The sequence below is a fragment of the Chionomys nivalis genome, chromosome 1 (genome assembly GCF_950005125.1).
Source record: "Chionomys nivalis chromosome 1, mChiNiv1.1, whole genome shotgun sequence".
NCBI classification, from domain to species: Eukaryota; Metazoa; Chordata; class Mammalia; order Rodentia; family Cricetidae; genus Chionomys; species Chionomys nivalis.
Genome location: NC_080086.1, coordinates 168,937,941 through 168,965,761, shown reverse-complemented (window position 1 = coordinate 168,965,761; position 27,821 = coordinate 168,937,941). Strand labels below are relative to the sequence as shown.

The window sequence follows — 27,821 nt, the reverse complement described above, 5'->3', positions numbered from 1 at the left end:
TCTTTTCTTTTTTTAATTTTATTATTATTATTATTATTATTAAAAATTTCCACCTCCTCCCATTTCCCTCCCCCTGCCCCCTCCGCCTCCCTCTCCAGTCCAAAGAGCAGTCAGGGTTCCCTGCTCTGTGGGAAGTCCAAGGTCCTTCCCCCTCCATCCAGGTCTAGGAAGGTGAGCATCCAAACAGACTAGGCTCCCACAAAGTCATTACATGCGGTAGGATCAAAACCCAGTGCTATTGTCCTTGGCTTCTCAGTCAGCCCTCATTGTCCACCATGTTCAGAGTCTGGTTTGATCACATGTTCCATCAGACCCAGTTCAGCTGGCCTTGGTGAGCTCCCAATAGATCAGCCCCACTGTCTCAGTGGGTGGGTGCACCCCTCACGGTCCTGACTTCCTTGCTCATGTTCTCCCTCCTTCTGCTCCTCATTTGGACCTTGGGAGCTCAGTCCAGTGCTCCAATGTAGGTCTTCCTTTTCTTGTTTGTACTAGAGAACAGGGCATGAGCTCTGGGAGCAGCAAAGCCAATCCTCTGGGAAGAGTTGAGGTGCATTGCCGGCATTTAGCACATGGAGATTTATACCAGCGAGTAGAGGCAGACAGGGATCTCTCATTTCTGGGACTTTAGAGGTGGCAGAGTACAGAAAGCCCAGCTTCTGGAGTCTAACAGCTCAAAACCCAGCTCTAACACAGGGACAGTTGAGGTAAGTTAGGTGTTCTTGGGCACCTCAGGTTCCTGGTGTGTCAAACAAAACTAATTTCCCTTACACTGCTGGTTTCCCATGGGGGTTGCATTATATAACTATCAAAATCCAATGTTAGAGATTCTGGCAACCCCACACGGATGTGTGTTTGTGCAATCCACTTCATTCACCATGATAAATTCCAGCGATTATCATTATGAGCTCACTTGACTTCCGAGCGCGTGTGTGCTTCACAGTCGTGTGTGGTAACAAAGCCATATGCTAGTGCTGATTAGGAAACAATCACACCTAAAATAGCTTCATTTTAATGACGAGATGACTACATTAATTTGCAGATAAAGAATATCGCTAAAAGCTTTGGCTGTTGACAAATCCTGCACAGCCACATGTTTGTTTTTCCTGGGAAAGAGACTTTATGACATGAACAGAAAATTCAGTGATATGCACTCTTTTTGATAGGTGCTTGAATGATCGTGTAAGAAGGGGGACCTAGAAAGCTGGTCTCTGTGACATCTTCCCAAGCGCTGGTGACTTGGCATCTGGGGTAGAGATCTGTGCAGGTGAACAACTGTTTTGCTGCTGGTATCAGAACCACAGGGCACCATGTAAAAGAGCACTCGGCTCATGAAAACACACGGGTTACTTAAGGGCTGAACCAAACCATAACCTACCATCTCGAGAGCTGCCTCTTCTCAGGCCTGCAGATCAGAACATTCTATAGAGTTCAACATGCTTTATGCCTGTGTGACTTTAGCATGCGGGGACTCCGGGGTCATTCCAGTTCAAAACTGTAGGCTGGGGACTACTTACAACCCCTCCTCTGCTTCTGCCTGACAGAGACCCATGACAGCTGTGAAGAGGAGGGATCCTTCACGCTCCGTTTCTAGCAGCATCTTGCATTTTTGTTTGCACTCGCATGCTACTGCAGAGCCTGACTACCAACAGACAGAATGGCAAGCCACCTGGCGCATGTGTGACTTCTGTGTAAAAGACTTATGTAAAAGTCATGCAGTTTATGGAGAAAGGGGGCTGGTCACACAGAATTATAAAAATCAACATTTTGGAGAAATTGGCCGCAGACGCTACCACAATCTTCTAGGATCCCAAAGGTTGGCCAATCTACTTTAAACTTGCGAAGCGGAATCAGGCAGTACCCTAGGAAGGGGCCTCTTCCTGGTCCAGCTGTACGACATCAGCTGCTGACAATGGCCCACAGTGGAACGTCCCACCACACGCAAGAAAAGAACGGAGCGCTCTTGAACCACACACAAGCCCCTGAAGGCAATGGTGATTGGATGCACCTGCAGGGATTTATCACTTTTATTAAGAAACAATGATTGCAAATCCAAGATAAAAACCAGATGTCTGATGAGTTTTTTCAGAGGTGACAAATGGCTCTTTATAGGAAACGACGGTAAACAGACACATTCAGTGCGGCAAAGCATTTTATTCAAAGAACCTTCCTTTCCCCCTTAACTGCTCGAATATCTCATAAGGCTGGGAGTGATGTCTGATATTGACACAGCTCTGAGTCTGAATGCTCACTGATGTCTTCTGGTTGTTCTACACACATGGTTGCTACGGGCTCCCTCCTTTTCAGGTCTTTGTTCTTAAAATGAAACACTCAACGAAGTGCTCGGAGGCTAAATGAATGAGATCCTCACTTCCATAATTTGTTACTTTTCAAATCACCCTTTTTGGGGAGGCTGAGGCTATTCTCTGGAAAGAAGGCAAACAGCACAGAAATGCTCGTCATCGTGAGGAAGCACAAAGGCTTTCTGTGTGGCTGGGAAACAAGGCCGCCTCCTACTTTGCTTGAGGAGTCTACCTTCCACCAGAAAAGATATAAATTAACTCAATCTGTCAAAGGCGTCATGTGTTCAAGTGCAGACCAGGCCTTTTCTGTCTCTGGCTCTTTTACTGCTTGCCTCTTGCTGGTGATTCTGCAGGCAAAGCTCCAGGCAAATGCCTGTAATACTCAGTGTAGACAAATATACACAGCTCTCCAGGCAGCAGGCAGCAACAGACTTCAGTGGCTGTGAGATGGGAGTGTGGCGGTCACCAGGAAGCCACTTCAAAACCCTTAGGAGTCTGTAACGAGCTCCTAGTGAGCGTCTTCCTGAGCATCAATTCTCCATGGTAATGCACACACCAGTCTCATCCCTCCTACCACCCGGCATCAAGGCAGCCGAAAGCAGGGTAGCACTCTACACCCATCTCCAGTAACAGCCCCCATTCCTTCTCATGGCTGGAGTCACGGGGGTATGTCCCTTTCCTTGGCTTTCTTACTAGCCAGCTAATGAGAACTGGGAACAGTTGTGAGGAACCGTTATGAAGAGTGAGGAGGAGGCCTTGGAAAGCATTCATTTCCTCATGTAACACATGTCAGACACTATGCCAGGCGCTGGCAGTTCAGAAATGAATTATGCATGCTCCCCAGCCCCTTCCATTCCTAGAATGTCTACAGGGAGGAAACTTCTAGAAAGAGAGAATACACTATAAAGTTGAGAGGCATCGATCTCCCACCCCAGCTCTGGTCATAGCAGATATATTCCAAGACTTGAATATGTACTCAAATATTGTTCGTACTTATTTCCAAGCACTATACCAACCAATAGGGAAAATGAGCACATTTCGTCTACACTGGCAGTTCTCTCAGTGTTAGCATGAACTGCCACAGACAAGATTTGGTCAACAACTTCAGCAGAAAGCCAACTGAGACCAAAACGCTTTGTTTATCTAGCAGGAGCAGAACTCCTCCTAATTCTATCTACTTCTAGGCACAGAGAGGACCTTAGTTTCAGATCTTTACAATGTGGTTTCTCCGAGCGCACGTGTCTCACCTGCTCAGGTTCACTCAAACTGGTTCTCCGACATCACTTCCACCACCCACAGTTAATTCACTGATTTAGAATTATCCCTGACTTTGCATTTCCCCTTCCCCATCTCTAGGCTAAAAGGAATCAAGTAGGAAGGGACAGGTAGCAGGGATTCTCTGCTCTCGGGCTGGAAAAGAATATGCAGACGGTTCAGACAAAGCTTCCGTGTTCACACTCCTGTTAAACACTGCCATGTTCCCTACACACTGCACTTTTCCAGCAGCACTTACAGGAACACTATATAAAACATGCTGGACAGATAGAAACACTTATAAAACTCCTAAAACGATAGCAAGAGGCCCCAAAGAACAGAGGCATGAGCAAGAATGACAGGTACTGCTCAGTAGGGAACAGCAAAGGGAATGCAGGTGCAGTAAGGGACCGGGGTACAGCTAGGAAGAAAACTGCAAAAACCAAAGCCCGGCCCCAGAAGGGAGAAAGAGGGGTACAAAGGTTGAGAACCCTTGCAACTATCATGTGCTTCTCCCAGACCAGAAGAGGGAGCTACGGGGACACCCACCACCCTGGCAGGGAGCTGCAGTGTTGTGCTTTGGTCAACTAGGCAGGAAGAAGGGGAAAGGAAACACCAAACCCCACCACCTACTAAACTATACGTCTGGCTAGTGTGTTGTTGGTTGTTTTAGTCGGACGAAAAGAAAACAAAAGAATCCACAATATGTATGGAGCCTGGGTTTGACCCTCAGTACTGCAAGAGAAAAGTTCAGAAACTGAAACGACGTTTCCAATAACAGTGATAAAGATAGCATTTACAAAACAATGCTGGTTATAGGGACGCAGGGATTAAATATGACTCAAGCACCCACCGTCCCCTCCCGCCACCTCAGCAAACACACCAATCAGGCAGGCTGTTACGTGGGCACATAGAAACAGTACATTTCCTGGCTAGTGTCCTGTGCTAGCGGACTCTTGCTCTAAAGTACGCTTACGTCTTAAGCTCTACATTGAGTTAAACTACATGATGTTTCTGAAGCTGAAAGAACAAGGATGCTTAGTAGACATACATATCTCTACATCCAGTGACTCTGGCCTTGATAAGATGCCTTATTTGCTTCTTTAAAATTGTTACAATCTGCATGGAAAAAGGAACCAGGCCAGAGGAACAGCTTTTTAAAGAATGATTTTATGAATGGATTTGGAGATGAATCCTAGTAAGCAAATCCAGCCAGGGTAGGAAAGACAGACATCAGACTGTTCTCTCATTTGCAGTTCTTAGACTTTGTGCAGAGACAGAAAATCACGGATGTGTATGTGATCTGAAGGCAGAAGCAAAACTGTGCAGAGGAAGAAAGGGGCCTAATGGGTGGACAGCAGGGAGGAAGGGGATCAGAGGGGGGGGGCTGAGCTCAGTTGTATGAAGATGTCCCCCACAGGACCCATGTGCAATGAAAATATACAATGAAAATTAAAACAAAAAAAAACTTTACAAAAGCAATTCTACAAAAGTGTAAGCAGTGTCTGTTAAATCCATTTTCTTCTATCTAACTAGCATGTAGGAGGAAGCAGGCTGGGGCCCTTGTGTGCTCTGTCCTTCCAGCTGAACATTTTGTTTTGTGAGTACTCTGACCTCTTATTTGTCCCTGCATCTCCATTAAAGACTCACAAAGTATTCGTATTAAGAGGGACACACATTCTGAAATGGCGGCTCCGGTTCAATCCTGTCTGCATCAGCCAGTCTCAGGTAACTACAAACTGCATCATTCTCACGGGATGGACAGGAGAGCGCAGGGAAGCTGAAGGCTCGGTCCTGTTAGGAGTAATCAGAATGGAGCCTCAGGGGCAGATTCTCCTGTTACACAGGAAGGAGAGACCACTTTATTCCAGCCTTTTAAGGGGACATTTAACACTTGGTATTTATAGCAAGGCTGGGCCAAGAGACCCCACATATTTCAAAGCAGTCAAGGAGTTTCTGGGTCCATGAATGGCGTTTGTATCTAATTCGGCGTCTTTGTGAATAGAGCATTACCAGCACTGGGAAGTTGTCAATGGCCGGGACGACAAATCAGTCTGTAAACCTGGGGACTTAGGTGGAGAATCAGTACCTGTAATTAATGTAACAAAAAAGCAAGGCAGTTTTAACTGCCTTCCCCAGGGACCCGGAGGATTGGGGCACTACTCTTTACTGTTGCCGTTCAGACCCATCAAAGAATCTTCAGACAATGGGATAAAGAACTAAAGTGAGTCTAAGAGACGTGGAGAGCCACGTCTCAGTTTAAGAGCACAGTCTGCCCATAGCAAAAGGATGAAAGGCCTTTGTCTATACGCAAGAGAAGCAGCGAGTTTAGCTGCTTGCCGAGGAGCCGACAGCTAGGTAGGGTTAATGAGGGTCTCGGTCTAAGTGGAGAAAAGAGGAACTAAAACAACACGCTCTTCAGTCACATACAGTCCAGCTGAGGGCACACACAAGTGCGCGCACACACACATGTGCTATCTGACAGGGTTACTCAGTCTTAAGATTATCCATGACAGGAAAATCAGACCTTCAGAACAATCAGCAGAAAGGAGGCGTGTTTCTGTATGGAAATATGTTCTGCTCACACACAGCCTCCTACCCACACCCATCAGGAACAGTCTGATAATCTACAGGAAAATAAGACCTCACTCTGGTAGCGGGCTTTGACCTGATCCATACATCACACTCACACCTATGTATCAATCTACTCATCAGTGATTTGACAGGTGGCGGCTCTCAGAGTGACAGGAAGAGGTGCCTTCTAAATACTGGGCCTTAAAGCTTGTCCCAGACACACCTGAAAAATGAGTGTGTTGTGGCTTCACGGGACAACTGTCTCTCAGAGCACTGATGGAGTGAGCTGTGCCGGGCCATGCTTCCGTCACCACGTCTGTAACCGGCTGAGGAGCTTCATATGGGAGATGGATGGAAAGGGCTCCCTCTTCTCAATCCACTCCCAACCTTTCTTCCTTTCTAGTACGCCATGAGCGCTGCGGGACCGCTCTAAGAGCCGAAAGCAGCAGGTGCAGGAAGCATGTGGTCCTCGCACTGATTAAAATAATAAAGTGATGCTCCAGCATCAGCAGCATCCAGCTCATGCATCACCGGGGCTCCGCCTCTTTCCCATTGCACTGGAGGGAGTTCAGCCGCATCAACCCCAGGGTCTAATTTGTCACATGCCCAGTGGATCACTTGGTGCCCGACTGTGCCTGGAACATGGGCTACACTGTAAAGTGCTGAAATGTGGAGGGGTGATGGGGAAAGAGGTACACAGCTACAGAAGGGTAATGGCTGTCACAATAACACCGTCAGTAGCAACATGGGTAGAAAACCAGTGGCTCGGAGGACCTGGAATTCAACAAGTGTGGTTCTGATGTTCTGGCACACAAACAGAAAAAGCAAATGCAGAGGCTACCCGAGAGTCTGCCTGGTAGCCTTGTCTGTGTTGTTTATTCTGTCTCAGGGATGCCTATGCAGAGTCTACGAACGCTGTCTGGCGGCCAGGAAAAGCAGATGCGTCTCATCCTTCCTAGATTCTCTGGCCGGCTGGGTCCAATACTGTGGTAATCTCGCACTAACCAAGTGAAATGATGACCAGACCTGCGCCCGAGGCCTCCACCACGTAACACTGCCCTGTCTGTCCCCGGCAGACCTCAGTCCTTCTTGTCATCCTGTGGTGGCTGACTTTTTGTGGTCCCTAGGTTCTTCCACACCTCTGTGTACATTAAGGTCCCAATGAATACAAACAAGGTGCCCAGACAGTGCCACAGAGTGAACGGGTTCTGGAAGTACAGGATGGAAAAGATGAGGCTCACAAACTTGCGCAGAGTCACAACCAGCGTGACGGTGAGCGAGGTGCACTCTGTTGTCAGGATGAACACACCCCGGATGCACACGTATCTGGAGGACTGGTTAAGGCTGTTCTCTGTAAACAGGGAGGGAGCTTTAGGTGCGACTCCCACCTTCACCCTGACATGCTGAGAGAACACGAAGAGCCACTCTGAGAATCTTCCTCAGTAAAACTTCCTGAAAGAGCCCAGCCCTGCCATTCCTAACAGCCCATTACTATGGACTTTCATTACAGTTTATACCAAAGGCCACCTCCACAGCAAGGCCAGAGCGGCACCCTCCCAAAGGTGGTCCTGCTCACCTTCACTCCGTCTTGTCCTCAGGCTTCCATTCTCTCCTTCAAAGTGGGGCTCTGTATAGCAAGCCCAGGTGGTGATTTCAGAAGGAGGCAGGCAACCTCAGTTTGTTCCAATATTTTAAAGACATCACAACTTTTAGAACGGTAAGATCCTTCTATTAATATAATTACTTTTTTTTTTTTTTTTTTTTTTGGTTTTTCGAGACAGGGTTTCTCTGTGGTTTTGGAGCCTGTCCTGGAACTAGCACTTGTAGACCAGGCTGGTCTCGAACTCACAGAGATCCGCCTGCCTCTGCCTCCCGAGTGCTGGGATTAAAGGCGTGCGCCACCACCGCCCGGCTTAATATAATTACTTTTAAATGAGTCTTAATTTGAAGTTTGTTTCAGAACTTTGCAGTGACTTATAATAGTCATGAAATAACAAACAGTGTCTTAGGACACCAGGAACTTATAGAATCTCAGCTCATTTCATCTCATGGCATGACTGGCTCTAAACCATCCGTGGAGTCCTGTTTCCTTTGTGGGACCTACTTGAGCTGCATCACTATAGCCTCTTTCCCGTCTACAAAGAAGTTTCAAGAGTGGATCTATCCGTCTGCAGCTCACTACAGAAGTCAAGGCAAACCCCAAAATCAGGTCCCCCCCATTGTTAGAATGACCATTCCTCTGCGAAAACAACACGGAGACATGAATAAAAGAGCAAAAGGATACTGAGTCACAACGTTCATGAGGAGGTAGAACCACATGATGGGCATAGCCACACTGATGACAGGAACCTGATAGAGTTCTGCAGAGGTGAAGAGAGGAAACGGTCATGCCAGCTGAACGCTTAAACCTTTCATCTTTTGAACAAGGCTATACAGGTAACAACAGTAATAGGAACAGTGGTATTATTTCCCTTAAAAAAGGTGGTCCATACATCCCTTTATTCATCTTGATTCCGGTCTATGCTAAGTAAGAGTCAGAGCTCTGTGGGACTCCGGGTTCTTCACAACTACGGTGGAAATAACGAGAAATGGCCCTTTCTAAGTCAGGGCCTTGCGGGCTCTTTACATACCACCGACTTTTACACAGTTTTAGGTCAAATGACAGACACAATACTGCATATGCAGAGCAGGCCCAACACAGTACAACATGCACTACTACCTGCGGGGTGTGCACCATAAAGTCTTGATTCGAGGAAGGTTTCTCTTAAGTGTTTGCCTGTCTATGAAACACTCTTGACGATCAGACTGTATACATGACTGTCTAGCACCCAGTTCCCCAGTAGCCCCTCTAAAAAGCAGCAGCTTACCTTCATACATTCTTTTGTTTAATTTAATTTTGCTTGTAATGAATTTATCTCAATTATATAATCTGTAGCTAGGAAGCAAGGCCTGTCCTCATTTTGCTCCCTCTTGCTTGGTGCTGAGGCAGCTTAGATCTGCGAGCAGCTCTGCCTTTCATGGCAGAAGAGACACAGAGACAGCCGGCTGCCTCCTAACCAGCTCCAGGTCCGGCTGAGGGCTGCTACTACTCATCTGCATTCTCAAGATGAAAGGACCGCCTTATTTTGCAGGGCATAGGAAAGCGCCATCAAGGCCCTTGCTGCTGCAACCACTGACTCAAAGCAGCATGCGGACACCCGGAAGGTGCTAAGGTTCAGATAAACATGAGTGAAAGCTGTACTCGAGCCAACTGCAAAACGGAAGCTTTGCCTCAGCAAACGTGACCCCAGACTTACCAGACTTATTGAACAGAACGACATGATCATAAATATCAGAGGCCAAGAAGATGAAACCAGGAAGTGGAAGGGCGTGCTGTGGGAAGAAAGGGATCTCATGAAGGTAAAGATGAAGCTATTCCAGAACAGTTAGGGTAGCTTCACAATGACTTGAAGCCGGCCGACAAGCAAGTTAGCCCCCTAAGGTAGACGTATCAGGGCCTGTGTGCCCTTGACATCACATGGCGTGACATCTTATGGCGTCTGATGGTCACCAATGAGAAAGTCGAAGAAGTAGGATCCTCCCCTCCACAAGGGAAAGGGGGGCTTCAGCACACAGTCATTTTGCCCGAAAGGACTTGCTCCATACTGGATTTGAAAATTACAAGGACCACAAAGACTTCAAAAAATTTAGAAGCTCATACAAAAAGAGACTGAAGACAATCTGAGGTCAAGGAGAAACAAACAATGAGATGAGACTAAAGAGGAAGAGGACGTAAGGAACCCAATGACTACCATTCTCCTCACTACAGCAGCGCAATGTGAGATCACACCACGTGACCCTTGCTGAGCCGTCACCATGCTTGGCCTTGCTCTCAGTGGCAGATACGAGCCAAATGAAATGCTTACTTTCTAAAACTCCCTAGTTACAAACTCTAGCTCCAAGTTAGTGTGTCAAACTGCCCGTTTGGATTAACTGCACACAGAGGGACCGGTCTCACCATCTCACCCCTGGCCTTGGGGGGCAGCTCACTGGGCATATTTCAATAGCAATAAAGGAGGGGCGGGGCAGAGGAGAGCTATAGGGGAGAGTGTGGGTCACCCCTTAACATGAAGAAGCTCAGGGACAGGCGGTGAACTGAACTCTCATATGAGTAAAACCCCTTGGGGAACTCAGGCCCCCAAGACCCAACCCCTGAGCTGCCCCACTGATGTCCACACTCCTGACCTCTTGCCTTGGGCTCTCCATATTGATCTTAACAATTTTACCTATAGGATCTCTGTGGGCCTTGGTTCCTTGACCCTTCAATGTTTTATGTGGTTGATCATGATCATCTCATATGAATAACTCACTCCAAACGCACATTATGCCCCTGCCTAACGCACTTCAGTTACTGGTCTAAAGGCTGGCTACTAACAAAAACACAATCTGTCAATTACATTAAGATTTCATTCGGCATAACACAGCATAAATCAGAAATTTTCACCTTCGCAGGGTTCAAAAAGTTGCTTACAGCCGGGCGATGGTGGCGCATACCTTTAATCTCAGCACTCGGGAGGCAGAGGCAGGCGGATCTCTGTGAGTTCGAGACCAGCCTGGTCTACAGAGCTAGTTCCAGGACAGGCTCCAAAGCCACAGAGAAACCTTGTCTCGAAAAACAAAAAATCAAAACAAAAAAAAAAAAGGTGCTTACATTATAAAATAATGCCTCCTTGGAGTGTTTCCCAAATTGTTTGTATAGGGTCTCTTGGAATATGCCCATCCTCGCTGACATCAGCAGGGCAAAGGTCAGTGCTCCAATGCCTAAAAAGAACAAAGGTCAGTTACAAGATGCCTTTTGACATATTTTCTTTTTTCTTTTTTTTTTTTTTGACATATTTTCTTAAGGAGACAGTATTATTTACAGTTCTGTAACTATCACATAGGATATGTAAATTTTAAAACCACAATGCCACCATGAAACCCTCTCCAGTTTCCCACTTCCACACCCTTATATGTATTTCTGTATACTAAGACAGGGTAAGACTGTCTGTTGTAGAATATTATTTTAAGGTGTATTACTTTTGTTTATGTTCTGGGACATTTATTTAATGGTGCAAAGATGCGTTTGAGTAGATAAAATTCATCTACGGCCAGGAGGCCCTGTCAGCAACTAGCTGACAGAAGTGGTAGGGAGGAACCAGGTGGAGAGGGTTTTTAAGATGGAGGTGGGGGGCTGAGGAGCAGCATGAGGGCTTCTGGAGAGACGCAAGGAGAGGAGGTGACTGCTTACTCTTCAGCCTCTCTGAGGAGCAGGCTTCCACCTCAACCTCTAAACCTTGAGTTCTTCACGGGGAGGGACAGAGATTTGGTGAAGTTCCCTTTAGCTTTGAAAGAGTCTGTGCTTGAGGGAATTCTATTCCCTCAGGCTGCAGCTCCTGTGGCCTAACCGCTGCTGATGGCAGAGGAGCTGCAATTCCTGACAGGACAGCCATGGATTGAAAGGTAGCAACAATCTAAAAAAGAGGATGATACCTGTCCATATGTCTGTTATACCGTGCTTTTCTCATGAGGTTCTTCTGAGCCTTTCCTTTATGCCCCGGATTAAATGTGTTTTCAACATGTGACTTAGGATCGACACTTCACCCTATCTTGTGGCTGTACCACACTTAAATGTCTTGCAATGAGAGCAGTTAGATTTCCAGTTATTTCACTGAAATCGATATACACAAATACCTAAAATGTTAATTATTTCCTTAGAATAATTTTTCATGAATGGAACTGCTGAGTCAAGTATTTAAAAAAAAACTTTAGGACCTTTAAAAAAGCTCAATACACAATAATTTTGGAGAAAGGCAATCGATTTCCTCTGCCAATGGCTTTTATGAAAATGGCTGTCACTGTGTCCTCACAGAGTGGCAGTGCCATTTACCATCCTGTCACAAATGAAAAGCTATTGTACTTGATTTTCTTTAACTAATAGATTACGAGGGTATAAAATTACTGGACATTAATTTTTCCCTATGAGTAGTATGTTCATATCTCGGAGAATTTCCCATTGGGTAAGTATTTTCCCCATAGTACAGAGACCTTTTCAGCAAGCTAAAGGGTTAAAGTTCAAAGCCAAGATAAGGGGACACAAGGTTTCGCTGCTACTTTCTTCCACCCAAACAGCGGGAATCTACTCCTGTTACTCCTGCAAACATTCCCCCCAAATCCAAGCGAGGACGAGGCTCTGTAGGAGCTGCCTAATTAATTCCACACAGAGATACTTGTATTTTTAAAAATTCTCCCGAGAGTTGATTTGGGAACACTGCCATATGGAGCAGTGAACTTAAGAAGAAAATAAGCCCTTGTGTCCCTGGGAAACCCAATCAAGAGTTCTAAGTCGCCCTTCTTTTGCAAGGTCTTCTAGTCAGCGGACCGGCCACTAGGAAACAGAAGACTCCACACGGTGCTCCTAAGGAGAACGGCAGACTTTTCTCTGTGCCAGTGACAACCCTGGAAACATGGACCCACATACAGCAGGGCCCTCTTTTAATTTTTTGAACACTAAGGTTCAGAGACATATTGGTCCCAGGTGTCACTCTCCTCCTTGGCATAATTTGTTTAGCCTCAAGTTCTTGCCAAGAAACATGTCCCACAGGAGAAAACTCAGCAAAGAAAAGTGCAGAGGTAATTAGCTTTTTGTAACTACTGTACTTGCCTAGTAACCACCATGCAAATGCCTGGAATCCATCCTTCTCACTCAAGCTGGACTGGGAAGTCTAGGAAATAAGAAAATATACTAGGAACAGGGACCAGAAGCACGAACAACATCCGAGATGCAAGGGGCACATTTCTGCTGTCCACTTCCTTCCACTCTCGCGGAGCTGAGTTCCTGTATTACACAAGCACTCTGACCCCTTTCTTTCTTTACAGGTACCTGGTAATGGGGCCCGATGACAGGTAGAGAAAACAAATGCTCTGAAGCCGAATCTTACCACCTGCTTTGCAGACATGAACGTGCAAATAAATATCCCTGCAGACACCAGGGCAATGGAGGTGTACTTGAATATACTGTATCTGTAAAACAAGGGTAAGAACGCCTTAGGAGAGGGGACCACGGAAGGGGACTTACAGTCGGCAGCACGTGGTTCTCACTGTAGTGCCAACAGTGTCAACCAGCAGGCTGTTATCAGAAACTGAAAAAGTAAACAAAATCAGAAGACATACATGTACCAGATGTCATATGACACTGAACTCAGCTCTCCAGAAGCCAATGCAGTCTGCCCAATCTTCGCTTGCACCCGTGGCTTCTCCGATCCTAAGAGCCCAGAATTATGTCCTAACATGCACACCATTCAAGAGGAACAACAGATTATCAGGGACAAATGACAAGAGTTAAAACTTGGGGAATAATGTCCATTCTCCAGGGAAGGTATTTCTTTAAAAACAGTCTGAATAACTTAAATGATTTTGTAAAATGTCGGCACAGTGGGATAAAGGGAGGAATATGCAATTTGTAGAGCCAAGGGCAGCATCATAGTGACATTTCCCATTAACTAAAATGGTATCATTATGATCCCCCTCAGAGCCTTGGTAATCAAGGGAAAGGCCCCAGGAAGGATGAAAAGAAATTAAACTTGCAGAATGAATCATCACTTCTTTTCTACCCAAGGACACTGTATCTTTTGATGACAATACCTCATCAGAGCTGATCAGACTGGCTGAGGCACTGAGAGAGGGATGCAGGAGAGGCCTACTACAGAGAAGTGGGGTACCAAAGGGAAGGGGGACTGGCTGGGAAGAACAGAGGCTCGGCAGGAGTGGGAGAAGGGCAAGAGGGCTTGAGGATGAATATAATCAAAATGCATTTGTATGTATGTATGAAATTACCATAATGCATATAGTTAGTAGATGCTAATAAGACCTTGTGTAGCAAAAGTGCAGCAGAAACATCAAGTTGAAGTAGTTTAAAAATTAAGCCAAAATAATGGTTCAGAAAAATATAGACATGGTCTTTAAATTCTCCAAAGGACTTTGTTCAAAAAATAAGAAGGTAAAATTGAATCAGAGATTAGCAGCAGGAAATTTTCCTAGGCCCCCAGTTTGATCATGGATACCATAGAGGGAGGGATAAAGGGAGGAAAGGAGGGAAGTGAAGAATAAGTAAATATAGAAAAGTCAGAGAAATTTCTGTTCTATGAATGGTCAAAGGCTCAGACCCAAGGTAACAGATTCCAACAAAACTCTTAAGGAAAACAGGTGTTGAGCAGAGCCCCTGACAGTGTGAGGTTGTATCAGGAGACTTTACTTCATAAATTTAAAGGACAGTTCACACACACACACACACACACACACACACACACACACACACACACACACACACCAAAGCTTAGGAAGAAAGCCAGACCTCTAAGGTGAAGTCTAAGTCTAGCAACCAAGTACAGTCTTCATCTTCAACAAAACATCTGGCCATTTAAAGTCTGCACAAAGGCAGAGAGGGCTGAGGAGAGCTCACAAGGAGCAGCACTGGGCTCCACAGCCTCCAGAGATAAAGGACACACAAGGAGTCTAGCAAGATAGGATGGCTGTCCTTGTTTTGATACAGCCCTTAGTGCTTAAAAACTGTAGGTTCTAGCCAAACAGTATGGCACTACAGGCTTTTAATCCAGCACTTGGGAGACAGAGGCTGATAACTCTCTCTGGTTCAAAGCCAGCCTGGCCTACATCTCTAGTTTCAGGCCAGCCAGGGCTATTTAACGAGGCTCCGTCTCAAAAAACAATCTCAAAAACAAAACCCCTTCAGGTTCCCTCCCTGAATCAGCAGATTCTTCCCACGCCAAGGGAGCCCTAATCCTGAGACCAGAAACCAGACAATTGAAAACACAGCATCAATGGCACTATTTGGTTTAATAACGAAGATGACCTTCCCCTGAGAAGTCCTGTAGACTCCCTAATGCCCCTTTCCCTCAGTGGTAAGGGCTGAGACTCAAGAGAGAGGTGGGTACTTTGGAAAAGCATGCCAGGCAGTTCCTGCCATTTCCCACCCCAGTCCTACCACAACCACACTGATGGCAGCAGTTACAAAGAATAACCCCACACCTTCTGCTCCTTCTTCATGTCTATCTGGGCCTATACCAGAAACTCTCTTCACATATAAAATTATTCTCCAGTTCATTACATACAGTACACTGTGAGTACCTTATGTGTGCTGAATATGCAGGTTAATAAGAAAGCTCGCAGCATGTATGAGACCCTGGGATCTAGCCCCAGGAATTCCAAGAATAAAAATAAACAACAAAGCACTTTCTAGGACAACCCACAGACCTTCCCTGACCACTCCCTGGAAATGCTCCATAGCCGCATTCTCCAGTATGGTCGCCACTTGCCGCATGTGGCAACTTAGCATTTAAAATGTGCCTAGTAAAAGTAAGAAAATAGTTCATCTTATTTCACTTAGAAAATTAAGTCCACACGTAGAGTCACATGTGGCTACTGGTGATCATACTGCACAGTAAATTTCATGTCAACTGCTTTCATAGGTTGACAAGGCACTGAAGATCCAGTGGTAACAAGAGCTGTCCAGCCCCACAGGAAGCCACAGGAAAAGCCCCTGGCCTGCTCATCTGCCTTAGGATTCTGAGAGAAAGAAGTCAGGGAAAGGCTGATGGGCTAGAGCAGCCTTTCACCCACTGTGGGAAAAGAAAGGATGTCCAGTCCACAGAGGTGACCTGGAATATCACATCCATATACAAAACACAGAGGTGTGTGGTTACCTTTTCTTCAAAATGATAATTCCTAGGATCATGTTGGCAATCAGGGAGCCCTGCAAAAGAAGACAGGGGTGACTGTCTCAGTGCACCAGGGAAGAAAACAGACACGGGGAAACACGGGAGGAAGGATGAACAGTCACTAAGGCAAAGAATAGAGGCCAAAAAAAAAAAAATCTGTCATGAGAAATTTAAAAAAAAAAATCAGTTCAAGATACAGTGAGAAAAAAGATCAGTTCTGATTAATTGGTCCTAACAAAAGCATGACTAATAGGGCTAGATGATACTTTAGAGCTACTTCCATCAACTCTCACCTATTTCATGTATAATAGATCACAATGTATGAATAGAACTTGTGCTGAGTTTTTCCCACCTCCATAATGAAAGAAGCCATGCAGGGCTCTCCCTCTTCCCTAGAAAGATGTCAATCAACAAGAGTTAATGGAAGGGCTATGTGCTGGTGCTTTGTAAGTCACCCCAAGTCACCCCAAGAGTTACGGTTATCTCGTGCAAGCCCCATAGACATAGGACACTTAATCTCACAAAAGTCTCAGGCAACAAGATAATGTCATTTCCACCACCACCCATTTTTGCAGTCTGCCGCACCTCCACCTACATACTCCCTGATGGCGTGCCCGCTCTTCTGGGCACACTCTGCTCATGTTTATACACCAGCTAAAAGAGAGCTCATCACACAGAAGTAAAGAAGATGGGTTATCAATTTGAGAGAAATCCCCTTTGTCAACATTGTCCTGCTGCGTGTGATGGGACAAGCCCATAACCCCAGCACTCAGGAGGCTGAGGCTGAGGACGGAGAGTTCCAGGCCAGCCTGAACTACAAAGCAAAAGCTGCAAGGCAGGGGTGAGGATAAAGAAAAGCTTCAGTAGTAAGTGTGAGCTCAAAATAAGCCAGATGAGGGAAATAGGAAGTAAATCTATTTCCCAGAGAAATTTTAATTTTACTTTTATTAGTCATATATTAGACCTCAGATAAATAATAGTAAGCCATTCACTTACCACTTTCCTATCCTGTTCAAAGACTCAAAGCAAACCTATCATTATGCCCTAGACTTGACTTCCTATATAAGACTGGCTATTTCTGGCCCATGCTCGATCTGCCCACCTCACCATGCTCTTCAGAGGACACACATGCGAGCTGGCACTTACTGATCTGAATATCATATGCAGGGGCATGGCGATGTTCAGATTCAGGGCATAGTTGTTCATCACGCTGACAGTGAAGAACATGGTTACCATGATGGCATAGTACCTGCAATGAGAGAGAACACAAGACACTTTTCAAGAAATTTTTGTATAGAAATACATATACCTGGTTAAAAAGTCACCTGGCTTCCTTCCTCTCTGTTAATTGAGTATAGAGAATCGTTATCACATAAAGTCAAATAGTAAGGACATCTTTGCATACTTCCCTGAGTCAGACTAGCATGGGGAATATTCAAATTTCTGAATGTGTATAAACAAACACTTGAATGTTTTTCAAGGGAATTATAACTAGGATTTACAAACTTAATCCATAGTAAGACATTTTAAGTGGACAGATAATCCTTTTAATGTACTAGTTCTTTGTAGATACTTTTCATAGGCCTCTGGAGAATCTGAAAATGGTTAATTTCCTTAATGTGTTCTGTGTATATTTATACAGCATTATTTTTCTTAATTTTGAAAAAAAACAGATTTCAAAGATTTGTCATGTTTAGCCTAGCCACTGTGAAAATTATTTCATACGCTGAACCAGTAGACTCTAAAATCAAGGATAGTCCTTGATTTGTAGGGACTTATACTTAAAATCAGTCTTGCTTCCTTTCTCTCTCTCTTTTCTTTTCTTCCTTCCTTCCTTCCTTCCTTCCTTCCTTCCTTCCTTCCTTCCTTTCTTTCTTTCTTTCTTTTTTCTTAAGACAAGGTCTTTCTCTGTGGCCCTGAATGGCCTGGAACTGTCTATATAGACCAGGGTGTGCTGCCTCTGCCTCCTGAGTGCTGGGATTAAAGACATGTGCCACCAAGACCAGCCAGAGACTTAGTCACTTAAGAATTCATAAGTCTTAAACTTATAATAAAAATAGAAATAAAAGAAACCCTAAGGGCTAAGGATGTATGTAGCTCAACTGGCAAGACTATCTTGACTAGCACGGATGAGGCCCTGGGTTCGATCCCCCAATGACACATAAAGTGGGCATCTTGGCAGACACCAGTAATCCTGGCACTTAGAGACAGAAGAATCAGGAATTCAAGGTCATCCTCAGTTCCACATCCAGCAAAATGAGATTCTGTCTTAAAAAAAAATCTTATAATCATGACTTAGAAAAGACACATATAAATGAGTAAGTAAATGAATACTATGAATAAGTAAATGGATTAAAAATTTTATATTTGTATGTTTTCATCTTGATCTAGAAAATATTCAAGATGTCATTTGTAAATATTAAGCTAAACCATATTCATGTTTTTGCAAGTCAAAAAGGATTAGATAACAGCAATTTCATGATTCACTCAAAAATATTTTTTAAAAATTTTTAAATAAATGCCTAGACAATCTAGAGCAAATGTAAACAATGGTTTTGTATTGTTCATAAAATATTCGACCTTGGGAACAGATTTATAAACAGTTTTGTGTCTAAGAAGAATAAAACAACAGTGACCCCCACATCATCTTCTCTATTGTTTCTGGTTAGATACAGAGCTGGACAGACAAAGCCAAGGCTGCATTAAGAGTCTAAGTAACTTGACAACTAACATAGAGAACAGTGCTACAGGCATGAAGACCACTAGTGACGGCTTCCTCACAACTTCTAGTCACTTTACAAGGCTTCTTGTCAAATTTCCTCACGAGAAGCCCGCCTGTGGAGGCACAAAGAGGCCAAAGGTAAGAGAGGTTGGGACTTGTTTCTAGGTCTTCAAGGTTATCACACTACGACCTCAAACAAAGGCCCCACCTAGATCTGCTCTCTCAAGGCTATTGTCAATAGGTGTGGCTAGTTGCCAAGACCTCTTTCTCCTGAAACAGGGAAGTAGTTGGTTCCTACCTAAAAAGAAAGTCTAAGGTTCCAACTAAGTTCCAGTTCCCTTTATAGAAATAACTTGGGATCCCATCCAGGGAAAGGTTTGTCTGCGGAGGGTTTGGTCTAGGGCGTGAGTCTAGGGCTCTAGGGCGTGAGTGGAGTTTGTCTGTTAAGGCAATCTTTTGTTTTACCCCTACCTTTTGGGGTCAGAGGTGCGATAACCAGTGGGAAATTAAACACGGGCAAATCTTCAGTACTCACTGAAAAATTCCCTCCCGATAGTATCCTATATGTTTCTGTGTTTTATTATTTTCGTTCACATCTTCGTATTCTTTAATATTTATAAATCCCTACGCCTCCACTCTGGAGAATGGTATTTTTGTTGAGGCTGGTCCCTGACAGATGCCATTGGAAAAAAGAGTTTATCAATGTCTTCCAGGTTAATTAATTCTTCCATGTAGCTACTAAGACAGATAGCATGTACTACAAATTGTTTGTGGGGGATGAAGGACCTGAGCAAAACTTTGATTATTAATTCACATGCAGAAAATAAAATAGTCACTGTAAGGGGACATGATGGAGATATGACAATTAGGACAGATTATGGGGGACAAAAGGCAACATGAGGGACAGGGTGCAGTAATAAGGTGGCAGAGGTAGGCCAGCCTTTAATTCCAGTACTTGGGAGGCAGGGGTAGGTGAGCTCTGAGTTTGAGGCTAGCATGGTCTACAGAGTAAGTTTCAGCTTAGCCAGGGTTACATAGTGAGAGGACCCTGTCTGAAAAAGAAAAAAAAAATAAATAAAAATAGAGTCTGAAATGGAAGCACGGGTAGGAGGAGACAGAGGTTAGCTAGCAAGGGTGCTCGTGTGTGTGTGTGTGTGTGTGTGTGTGTGTGTACATTATGTTTTCACCAAATACCCTGATCCATAAAAGCAGATAAGGGAAAGGAGGGTTTTTTTTTGGGGGGGGGGGGTTGAGACAGGGTTTCTCTGTAGCTTTGGAGCCTGTCCCGGAACTAGCTCTTGTAGACCAGGCTGGCCTCGAACTCACAGAGATCCGCCTGCCTCTCTGCCTCCCGAGTGCTGGGATTAAAGGTGTGCATCACCACCGCCTGGCTTGAGTTTTTTTGTTTGTTTGTTTGTTTTGTTTTGTTTTTAATGGTGGGATTACTGCCATGATGCGCATGCTGGCTTGCAGGAACAGAAAAGTTTACGGGAATACTAAACCCAATAGTAGGAATTAAAATATTTAGTATTACATTAACAGAAACTCTAAGGTACAATATTAATAATCTCAGCAAGCTACTTTGGAAGGCAGTGGAGGAACACGGACAAGGATGAGCTTGAGCACTTGGGGACATTTACTTGGGAATGTCACTCCCCAAGGAACTGAGTGACACCACTTAAACCCTTGCCATGGGGAGGACACCTCTAGCTCCAGCCTCTCCAACATAAAATTGTTGTATTTGGCCCTGTGTGAAGATACTTAGGGCAAACCCGGACTGATGAACAGAAGTCTGGCATTAACAATTTTTTCTTAGCTTGTCAATCATTTTCCTTTCATTGAAGCAAAATTCACACAACATAAAATTACCCATTTGTGAGCAACAATTCGGTGACATTCAGGAATTTGTCGGGCTGTATACTCACTGCTTCTTCATTTCCAAGAGTCAGCTGTTTTCACAATGTGTAATAATACTGCTCTTAGCATAATCAATAACTCTACCAACACAGAGGACGAAGACACGACTGTCAGAATGAGGTCACCCGCGTCCTTCTGACCCTACCATGCACACACACACTTATTGCCATCACAGCTATTTACGGCAGGGATTTTATTCTAAAAATAGGTTTCTAGAGCATAACAATGCAATCCATAAAACTAATGGCGCCACTGTCGCCCATAACCTAAACTTGAAGAACATGTGCCTCATACTTTCTGTCCAGGCTCCACCTTCTAGGTCTTAAAGGACGCAGCAAGTCTTCAATGTGCCATACCTTAATGGGATAGCTGGTGGCTTCCTTCCCAAGTCAGCTTCAAAAAGGAAGCCTTCCACAGCAATAAATAAGAACTGTGCAAATGTCACGATGTTCCCACATCCTGGGTGCTTCCTGGATAGTGAAGAGCAGAAATGAAAAACACAAGGCACAAACTCAGATAAAATGCACCACAACCTGTTATATTTATGGCACCAAAATAGCAGGATAGATTTCTGCAGCCTCGGTCCTTCCTCATATTGGCTCTCACATGCCATGGGTCACACACTTTGACACTGTGTGTCACAGGGAATGCCCAACTCTACTGTCTGGGTTTCCTGGAGTAGCAGGCCCTGCGTGAGAATTTCTCTCACCGACAGAAACATGAGATGGCTTTCCTAGTTAGCTGCAGGAAATCTCCAAGTAAACTCACATACACCCCCACACACTCAAAAGGTCTTTAGTCAAGGACAAAATCATGCTGGAATTCTCCTGGAATGTTCATCTATTTCTAATGGTCACTTGATGATAGGGGAGTGACTTTAGACAGTGTCCCCAGAAAGCAATAAATAGTTCTGGGGATTGGAAGGAGGCTTGCTATTTTAATAGGGTAGAGATACATATCTGTACACAGATCAACATAATTGTGTATCTATGGAAGTATGATTAAGAAAAACCATCGAAAATGGGTTCTGGGGAGGGGATAGTAAGTTAAAAATGACTGAGAAATACTACTGTAGCACACGGCGGTTCTCCACAACCCTTACGTGTGTCTTTAAGACATTAGCTAGTCAAGAGATATTCCTGGAACTCAACAGGTCCTCTTCAGCGCTCTATGGAAGAGCCAGGAGTCTTCCAGAGTGACTATTAGGAATGCACGCCATAGTATGAAAGTTATTTCTGACATCCCTCCTGAGCATTCTGAAAATTAGTCTTGTGAAACGCTGACAGTTTTCTCGAACCACTCCCCAGCTCTGTTCTATCACTGAAGACATCCAAGTGTGCATCAAAACTGCCCCTTGGACTAGTGCTGGCTTCAGAGTCTATCTTCATCGTTCCCACCCACCTGACCCCACTGAACAGGCTTTTAAAAGCAGCTTTATATTAATACTATTAATACAGGGCTATTTATTAAAGCCAACTCCATTCCCTACTTGTGCTGTGAATACTAAACACTAATGGCAAGATACACAGTAAGGTGCTGTGTTGAACACGGTAGGTGTCTTAGTTAGGGTTACTGATGCCGCGATGAAGCACCATGACCAAAGCAGCTGGGAGGAAAGGGTCTATTTGGCTTATGTTTCCACATCACTGCTGTCACTGAAGGAAGTCGGGGCAGGAACTCAGACAGGGCAGGAATCTGGAAGCAGGAGCTTATGCAGAGGCCGTAGAGGGGTGCTGCTTACTGGCTTGTTCCCCATGGCCTACTTTCTTAAAAAGCCCAGGACCACCAGGCCAGGAGAGGCTCCACCCAATGGGCTGGGCCCTCCCCCATCAATCACTACTTAAGAAAATGCTGTACAGAGGCTTGCCTACAGCTCAATCTTAGGGAGGCATTTCTCAATTGAGGCTCCCTTCTCTCTGATGACTCTAGTTTATGTCAAGTTGACACACACAACTAATCAGCAAACTAGGCAAGCACTCTATCACTGAGCTATATCCCCAGTGCAAATCCGTAAATACACCCCACATGCATAGAAATGGCCAAGGAACACAGCACTCCCAGAGCAAGGCTCACTGGCTCAAAGCGACACAGGGCTGTACTTAAGCTTGTGAAGGTTTCTTGAAACCTATGACTCTAGATGCAGTTCAATTTGTCTTTCTTGGGTTCAAGGGAAAAGGCTAAACTTTGTAGCAATCCATAAACAATCGTGTAAGACATTCATCTCATTCAAGAATCTAATTAAAACCATTAGTCGGTACAAGAGAACAGAACTTTAACTCTGGATGCTTCCTAGCAGTGCTGGTCCCCTCTGTCCTGGCTGGTCTTCAGAAACCCATGGATCAGGCTGATCAGGCTGAGCGTGGCAGTGCATGCATGGAAGCCTAGCAGTGTGGGTGGGCGAGGCAGTATTCAGGGAGACTTTGGCTAAAAATTAAAAGGGAAAAAAGTAGAGGGGCTAGGGACATAGCTTAGTGACATTACAGAATAGTTGCCCACATGCAGGAAGCACTGAGTTCAATCTCCAGGACTGTGAATGAATGACTGAATGAATGAATGAACAATGAGGAGAGGTTCACCCTTCTCCTAGTACTGATCTCACTGTCTTGGGCTGGGGCCCTGGGAATCTATTCTCTTAAAGGTCCCCTATTCCATCCCTGTGGGAAAAGGTGTGCCTGTGCTTCTGCATGCAAGAGTGTGTGTATTCCGTGTTCGTTGCGGCCCCCACACTGTTTCCTACTGACATGCAAGAGCACCTCTGTCACTCACTGTGTGATGTGGCAGCTAATCAACTCCTAAATCCAATTTTCTTTAAAATGGGAACAGAGTGCTTGTCTCACTGGTTTATTGCTGTGTAAATGAACAGCATCCAGAAAAGCACCTAACAGTGGCCGCCACATAACTTAACCAGGATGAAGACAAGCCTACACACTGAGAGTCATCAGTCCAATGCAGCTGCCCTTCCCCTGCGCCCCTGTGTGTGCGCGTGCGCATCTATGAGCACAGGTGTGCGTGCATGTGTGTGTGCACGTGTGTGCATATGGGTGTGCACGTGTGGGGGTGTGCTTGTGTACATGCACATGTAGAAGCCTGAGGTGCCAAGGCTGATGTCCAGAACCACCCTTAATGGCTCTTTCGATCAAGGACAGAGCTCACAGAGATAGCCAGCTTGCTCTGGGGTTCACCTGTCATTGCCTTTCCCGGCTGGAATTACAGGTATTTTATGTGATCTGGGGATCTGAACTCCGGCCTTCACTCTTGTGCAGCAAGCACTTTAGCCAGTGAGGTAGGTCCTCGGCCCAGCAGTTATCCTTCTAAAAATCACATCGGACACCCTTTTTCTTTCCTGTATAAGATGGAAACTATATTGCTGCCACGAGAATTCAGTGGGAAGGCATGTGTCAAGTGGCAGGCCCCATGCTGAAGGACCAACACTTCTCTAGCCTTCCCTGCCATTTTCTACTAAAGGCCTAGGCCAAAGCTTACAGGGTCCTTATTGAGAAGCCACTGTGCAGAGAATCAGGAAGAGTTCCTGGTGGGAATGACCTGGATCTCCGTCCTCAAGCGAAGGGAAAAAAAAAAGCACACGGGAGCCAAGCGTGAACCATGGGCAGCAAGAACACAGTCCGCGTGAAATGTTCAGAAGGTGGACCGTGTCCCTTTCACCTGTGTGCTCACACACTTGGGACGCAGAGTCTGGCCTTCACTCAAGCAAGTCAGCGAGGGTGGGGAGGCCTCACGTTAAGCAAATGTGCTCTAGGATATCAATATTTGTGTAATAGATTTTAAAAATTTACAATTGTATCCTTCAGATGATCTTTGCTGTTTCCCCTTTATCCATATTTTATCACTAAAGACATGAAGGTCACATGGTACTCCATGAAGTAGGACTTCAGGGCAAATGAACAAGGTTGATATATTATCAAAAAGAAATCCCTCCCCCCCCCCCAATCACGGAATCCCTTTCCTGTTCTCCCTCCCATCAGGTCCTTTGATAATTCTGTTCTATTTTTCTCTTTCCATGGGATGCCTAAGCCTCCCTATGTATTCCCACGATCCTGTGACCAATGCTTCTTTAAGCTAGTGCAGAGAGCATTTTAGGGACACGCTGCTGGCACAGCTGGGGCGGGGGGGGGGGGGGTGTTCTGTGAATTGGAATAATTCACTTTAAAGCTTCCAAAGAAAAACCTAAAACGTTTTCCCTGGGTCTTTTTCTTCTCTTTATTTTTTAAGACTTAACCATCAACTGAAGACAGCTTCTCTTACTTGGGATTTTCTTTGGCAAAAACCCAAATTTCAATGTTAAAAAAAAAAAAAACAACTTTGAAGAGAATGAATTAGGCAGATGGTTCACACCTCGTTTCTTTCTTTCCTGGACATAAAACTTCCTTATTTAGTTCAAAGTCATGTTCTTGATGGAAAAATTAAAGGGGAAAAATAAAATCTTTCAGATGTTATCCTGATGTTAAGACACACAGTATCTTGCCTGCTTCATTCGTTCTGTGTCTGTATATATATAGAGCACATATATAAAACATACATGTGTGTCATTTTGAAGGTTTATACAGCACATATATAAAACATACATGTGTGTTATGTTTTGAAGGTTGACCAGTAGCACCTTAAGAAGGGAGCCAAGATCTCACTTACTACTGTGGAATTGTCAATGCACTGGGTTTCTAATTTATCATTCGTCCCAATTAGAGGTCTATGAAAGTCAGCAAGAAGAACTTGAATTTGTTTTCCAATTGGGGGAAAATGGCTCAATAATCCCTTCTCTCAACAAGTTACGTCAGCCTTTGATTTAGAGTGACACCTAAGGGCTCCAAGGACACCATTTAGAAAGCCCAGCTTCTGTTCTCTAATGAGCTTTTTACGGTAATTCCTCAAGATTAAAGTCACAGATTTCAAGATCCTATCTAGAAGGAATTTTGAATACCCTCTGGTCTAATCAGGTCCAATCTTCCTGCTCTACAATGGGAAGCTATTGTGTGCCTAAACAAACCAGGAATAAGCTGCTGTCATCTAATGTACTATGCATTGTGTTAAAGAGCCCACTTCTTTACCAATGCAGGAAAACCCACAATTGCACACCAAAACGCAGATTTACAAGGGGAAAAAGAGGTTAAATAAGGAATCAGATTCATTTACAAATTAATCCTAATAAAATTCCAAATAAATTTTCCTATAAGAAATGAAAAGACTTTATAAAGGTAAATTTATTCATAACTTTCCTGGATCATCCCAAAAATACAAGGTGTGTCTGTCCTGAAACAAAATTGTAAGGGAGACAGGGGAAGTCAGCATCAGTGTGCAACAGGCTGTCCACAAGTATCTCACTCAACCCAGCAGAACCCATGGGGATGACGGGCTCTCACACCTTTGATGGGTGAAATCACATACTTTAGCTGAGAGCTCACAAGCTAGTGCACACAGTCTCCACTTAATTTAATGCCATATTCAATGCAATTATCTGACTTTGTTTCTATAGCTGGCCTGAATATATATCACCTTTTTATTTAAAACTATATTAATATATATCAAATTCCAAAGTCTCCTTCCCTTGAAGTGTATGTATCAGGCCTACAGCCGGAAACTTTCCCTTTCATTTTCATATTCCGTACCACTCCCAAGGCAAATAATTGATCTTCATCAACACTCTGCATAGCAAAATGGCGAGCTCGCTAACAGCAATGACTAACCCACACAGAGTTGACCTGAAGTAAACCGCTTGCTTCAAAAGGACGTAAGCCAACAGTATCAAATAAAAACACACTTCTACCAGACATCTTACTATGGACCGCTCAGATTAAAGAATGAAGGGGAGCTGGGAAATGTGTTGGGCTTGGAGCTTAGTTAGACAAACGTCTTGAGGCCATTTCTTGCTCTGCCACTTACAAGCAGGGAAAAGACCACCCAACTTTGCAGAAACATTGTTTCACTCTCAAACAATGTAACCCTAGAACACAGGGCTGTTCTGAGAGTCAATGGACCCAGAATGTGTCCTTAGTTATTACCGTACTGAGGTCTTAGTGAACAGCCTGGAAAAGGTGGCCCAGAGAAGTTAAGGAACTGGAAAAGTCTGTATTGCCAGAGGGTAAGGGAGCCAAACCTGAAATTACTAACTTGAGCTATTCAGTCCTAAGTGTTTTCCACTCCACCTCTTGTCTCTTCTCTAACTTCTGCCCACTGAACTTTGCACACTATTACCCAACATTATTTGTAAGACACCAACACAAAGCCAACCCTGTTCCCTTTGGGAAAGTGCTGTAGTCATTCTCAAGCTATACTTCAATGTGCACGCTTCTCAATTAAAGCCTGTAATAAGCTAAATGCTCAGGGACCATAATGACAGCCCAGTAGTTATCTGCTCCACATCACTCGCATGTGAGTTTGGGTAAAGTCCTCACAATCATCTCTACGACCAATAAAAGCAAATCCTTTGCAGGACATGTCGGTACACACAAACGAAACTTTCTTTGGAACGTGTACAAAACTGGACTGCTTTGCATGTGAGAAGGCTTAGCTCCGGACACGCACGTGTCATTCACTAACTGGACGGAGAAAAGTACTATGAGTTGGATGAGTAATAGGGAGAAGGTGGCTTAGCGGAAGAACTGGCTTTGCCACTAGCTCCTTACGACCGTGGATCAGTCAAGTGGAAAAAAGTCTCCAAGCATCAAATTCCCAAAGTGTGGCATCGAGGTGACGACAGCAGCATCCTGGGTGTCCCTGTCACTTAGATGCTAAGGGATGGAGCAGTATCCAGGGCTGCAGAGTAGCGGGGCAGCGGGGATACCCAGTGTAGAGGAGTGGGGAGGTGGACGGAGTGAGCAACCCAGATCATCCCCGGGAGCCCGGGCGCGGCCCGCGAGGGTCACTCACCGGGCCAGCAGCTCTAGGAAGATCACATTACTGCAGCAGCCTGCGAACACCAGGCCCACCGCGAAGGCTGGGCGCATGGCCGGTGGGGGGCACAGGGTGCGAGCGCGCAGAGCGCCCTTCTAGATCGCTACCCTAGTAAGTCCTCACTGAACATCACCACCGCCCGCTGTTCGTTGCCCGAGGGCCGTCTCGGTCCACTCTTCTTCCGCGGCTGCCACCAACGCAGCCAGCCCAAGAGCTGTAGTTCTCAGTCATCCCCGGTCCCATTCATCTGAGGGGGCGTCCAAGGGCAGGCCAGACTACATGTCCCAGCATACCGCGCGCCTTTGCGGCAGGCGTGGAAAAAACCGGCAAGTTTTCCCGAAGACTCGCGTGATCGAATGCTGCGCGGCCTTCTGGGAAATGAAGTTCCGTGTTCAT

General features: G+C 45.0%; 1 protein-coding gene across 2 annotated transcripts; it reads right to left on the bottom strand.

Moving 5' to 3' along the window:
- Positions 1-502: 502 nt before the first annotated feature.
- On the bottom strand, positions 503-27,659 carry Slc35b4 (solute carrier family 35 member B4). 2 transcript variants are annotated; one of them, XM_057770083.1, is made up of 10 exons: positions 27,402-27,659; positions 20,876-20,989; positions 17,027-17,129; positions 15,866-15,915; positions 13,088-13,169; positions 12,811-12,871; positions 10,819-10,928; positions 9,425-9,500; positions 8,413-8,488; positions 503-7,454 (listed from the first exon to the last, which is right to left on the bottom strand). In XM_057770083.1, exons 1-10 carry the CDS (start codon positions 27,476-27,478, stop codon positions 7,208-7,210), a joined length of 996 nt encoding a protein of 331 aa, XP_057626066.1. In that variant the 5' UTR covers positions 27,479-27,659; the 3' UTR covers positions 503-7,207. The 2 variants fall into 2 exon arrangements, with proteins under 2 accessions (XP_057626066.1, XP_057626075.1); XM_057770092.1 differs by lacking the exons at positions 13,088-13,169; positions 15,866-15,915.
- Positions 27,660-27,821: the final 162 nt, after the last annotated feature.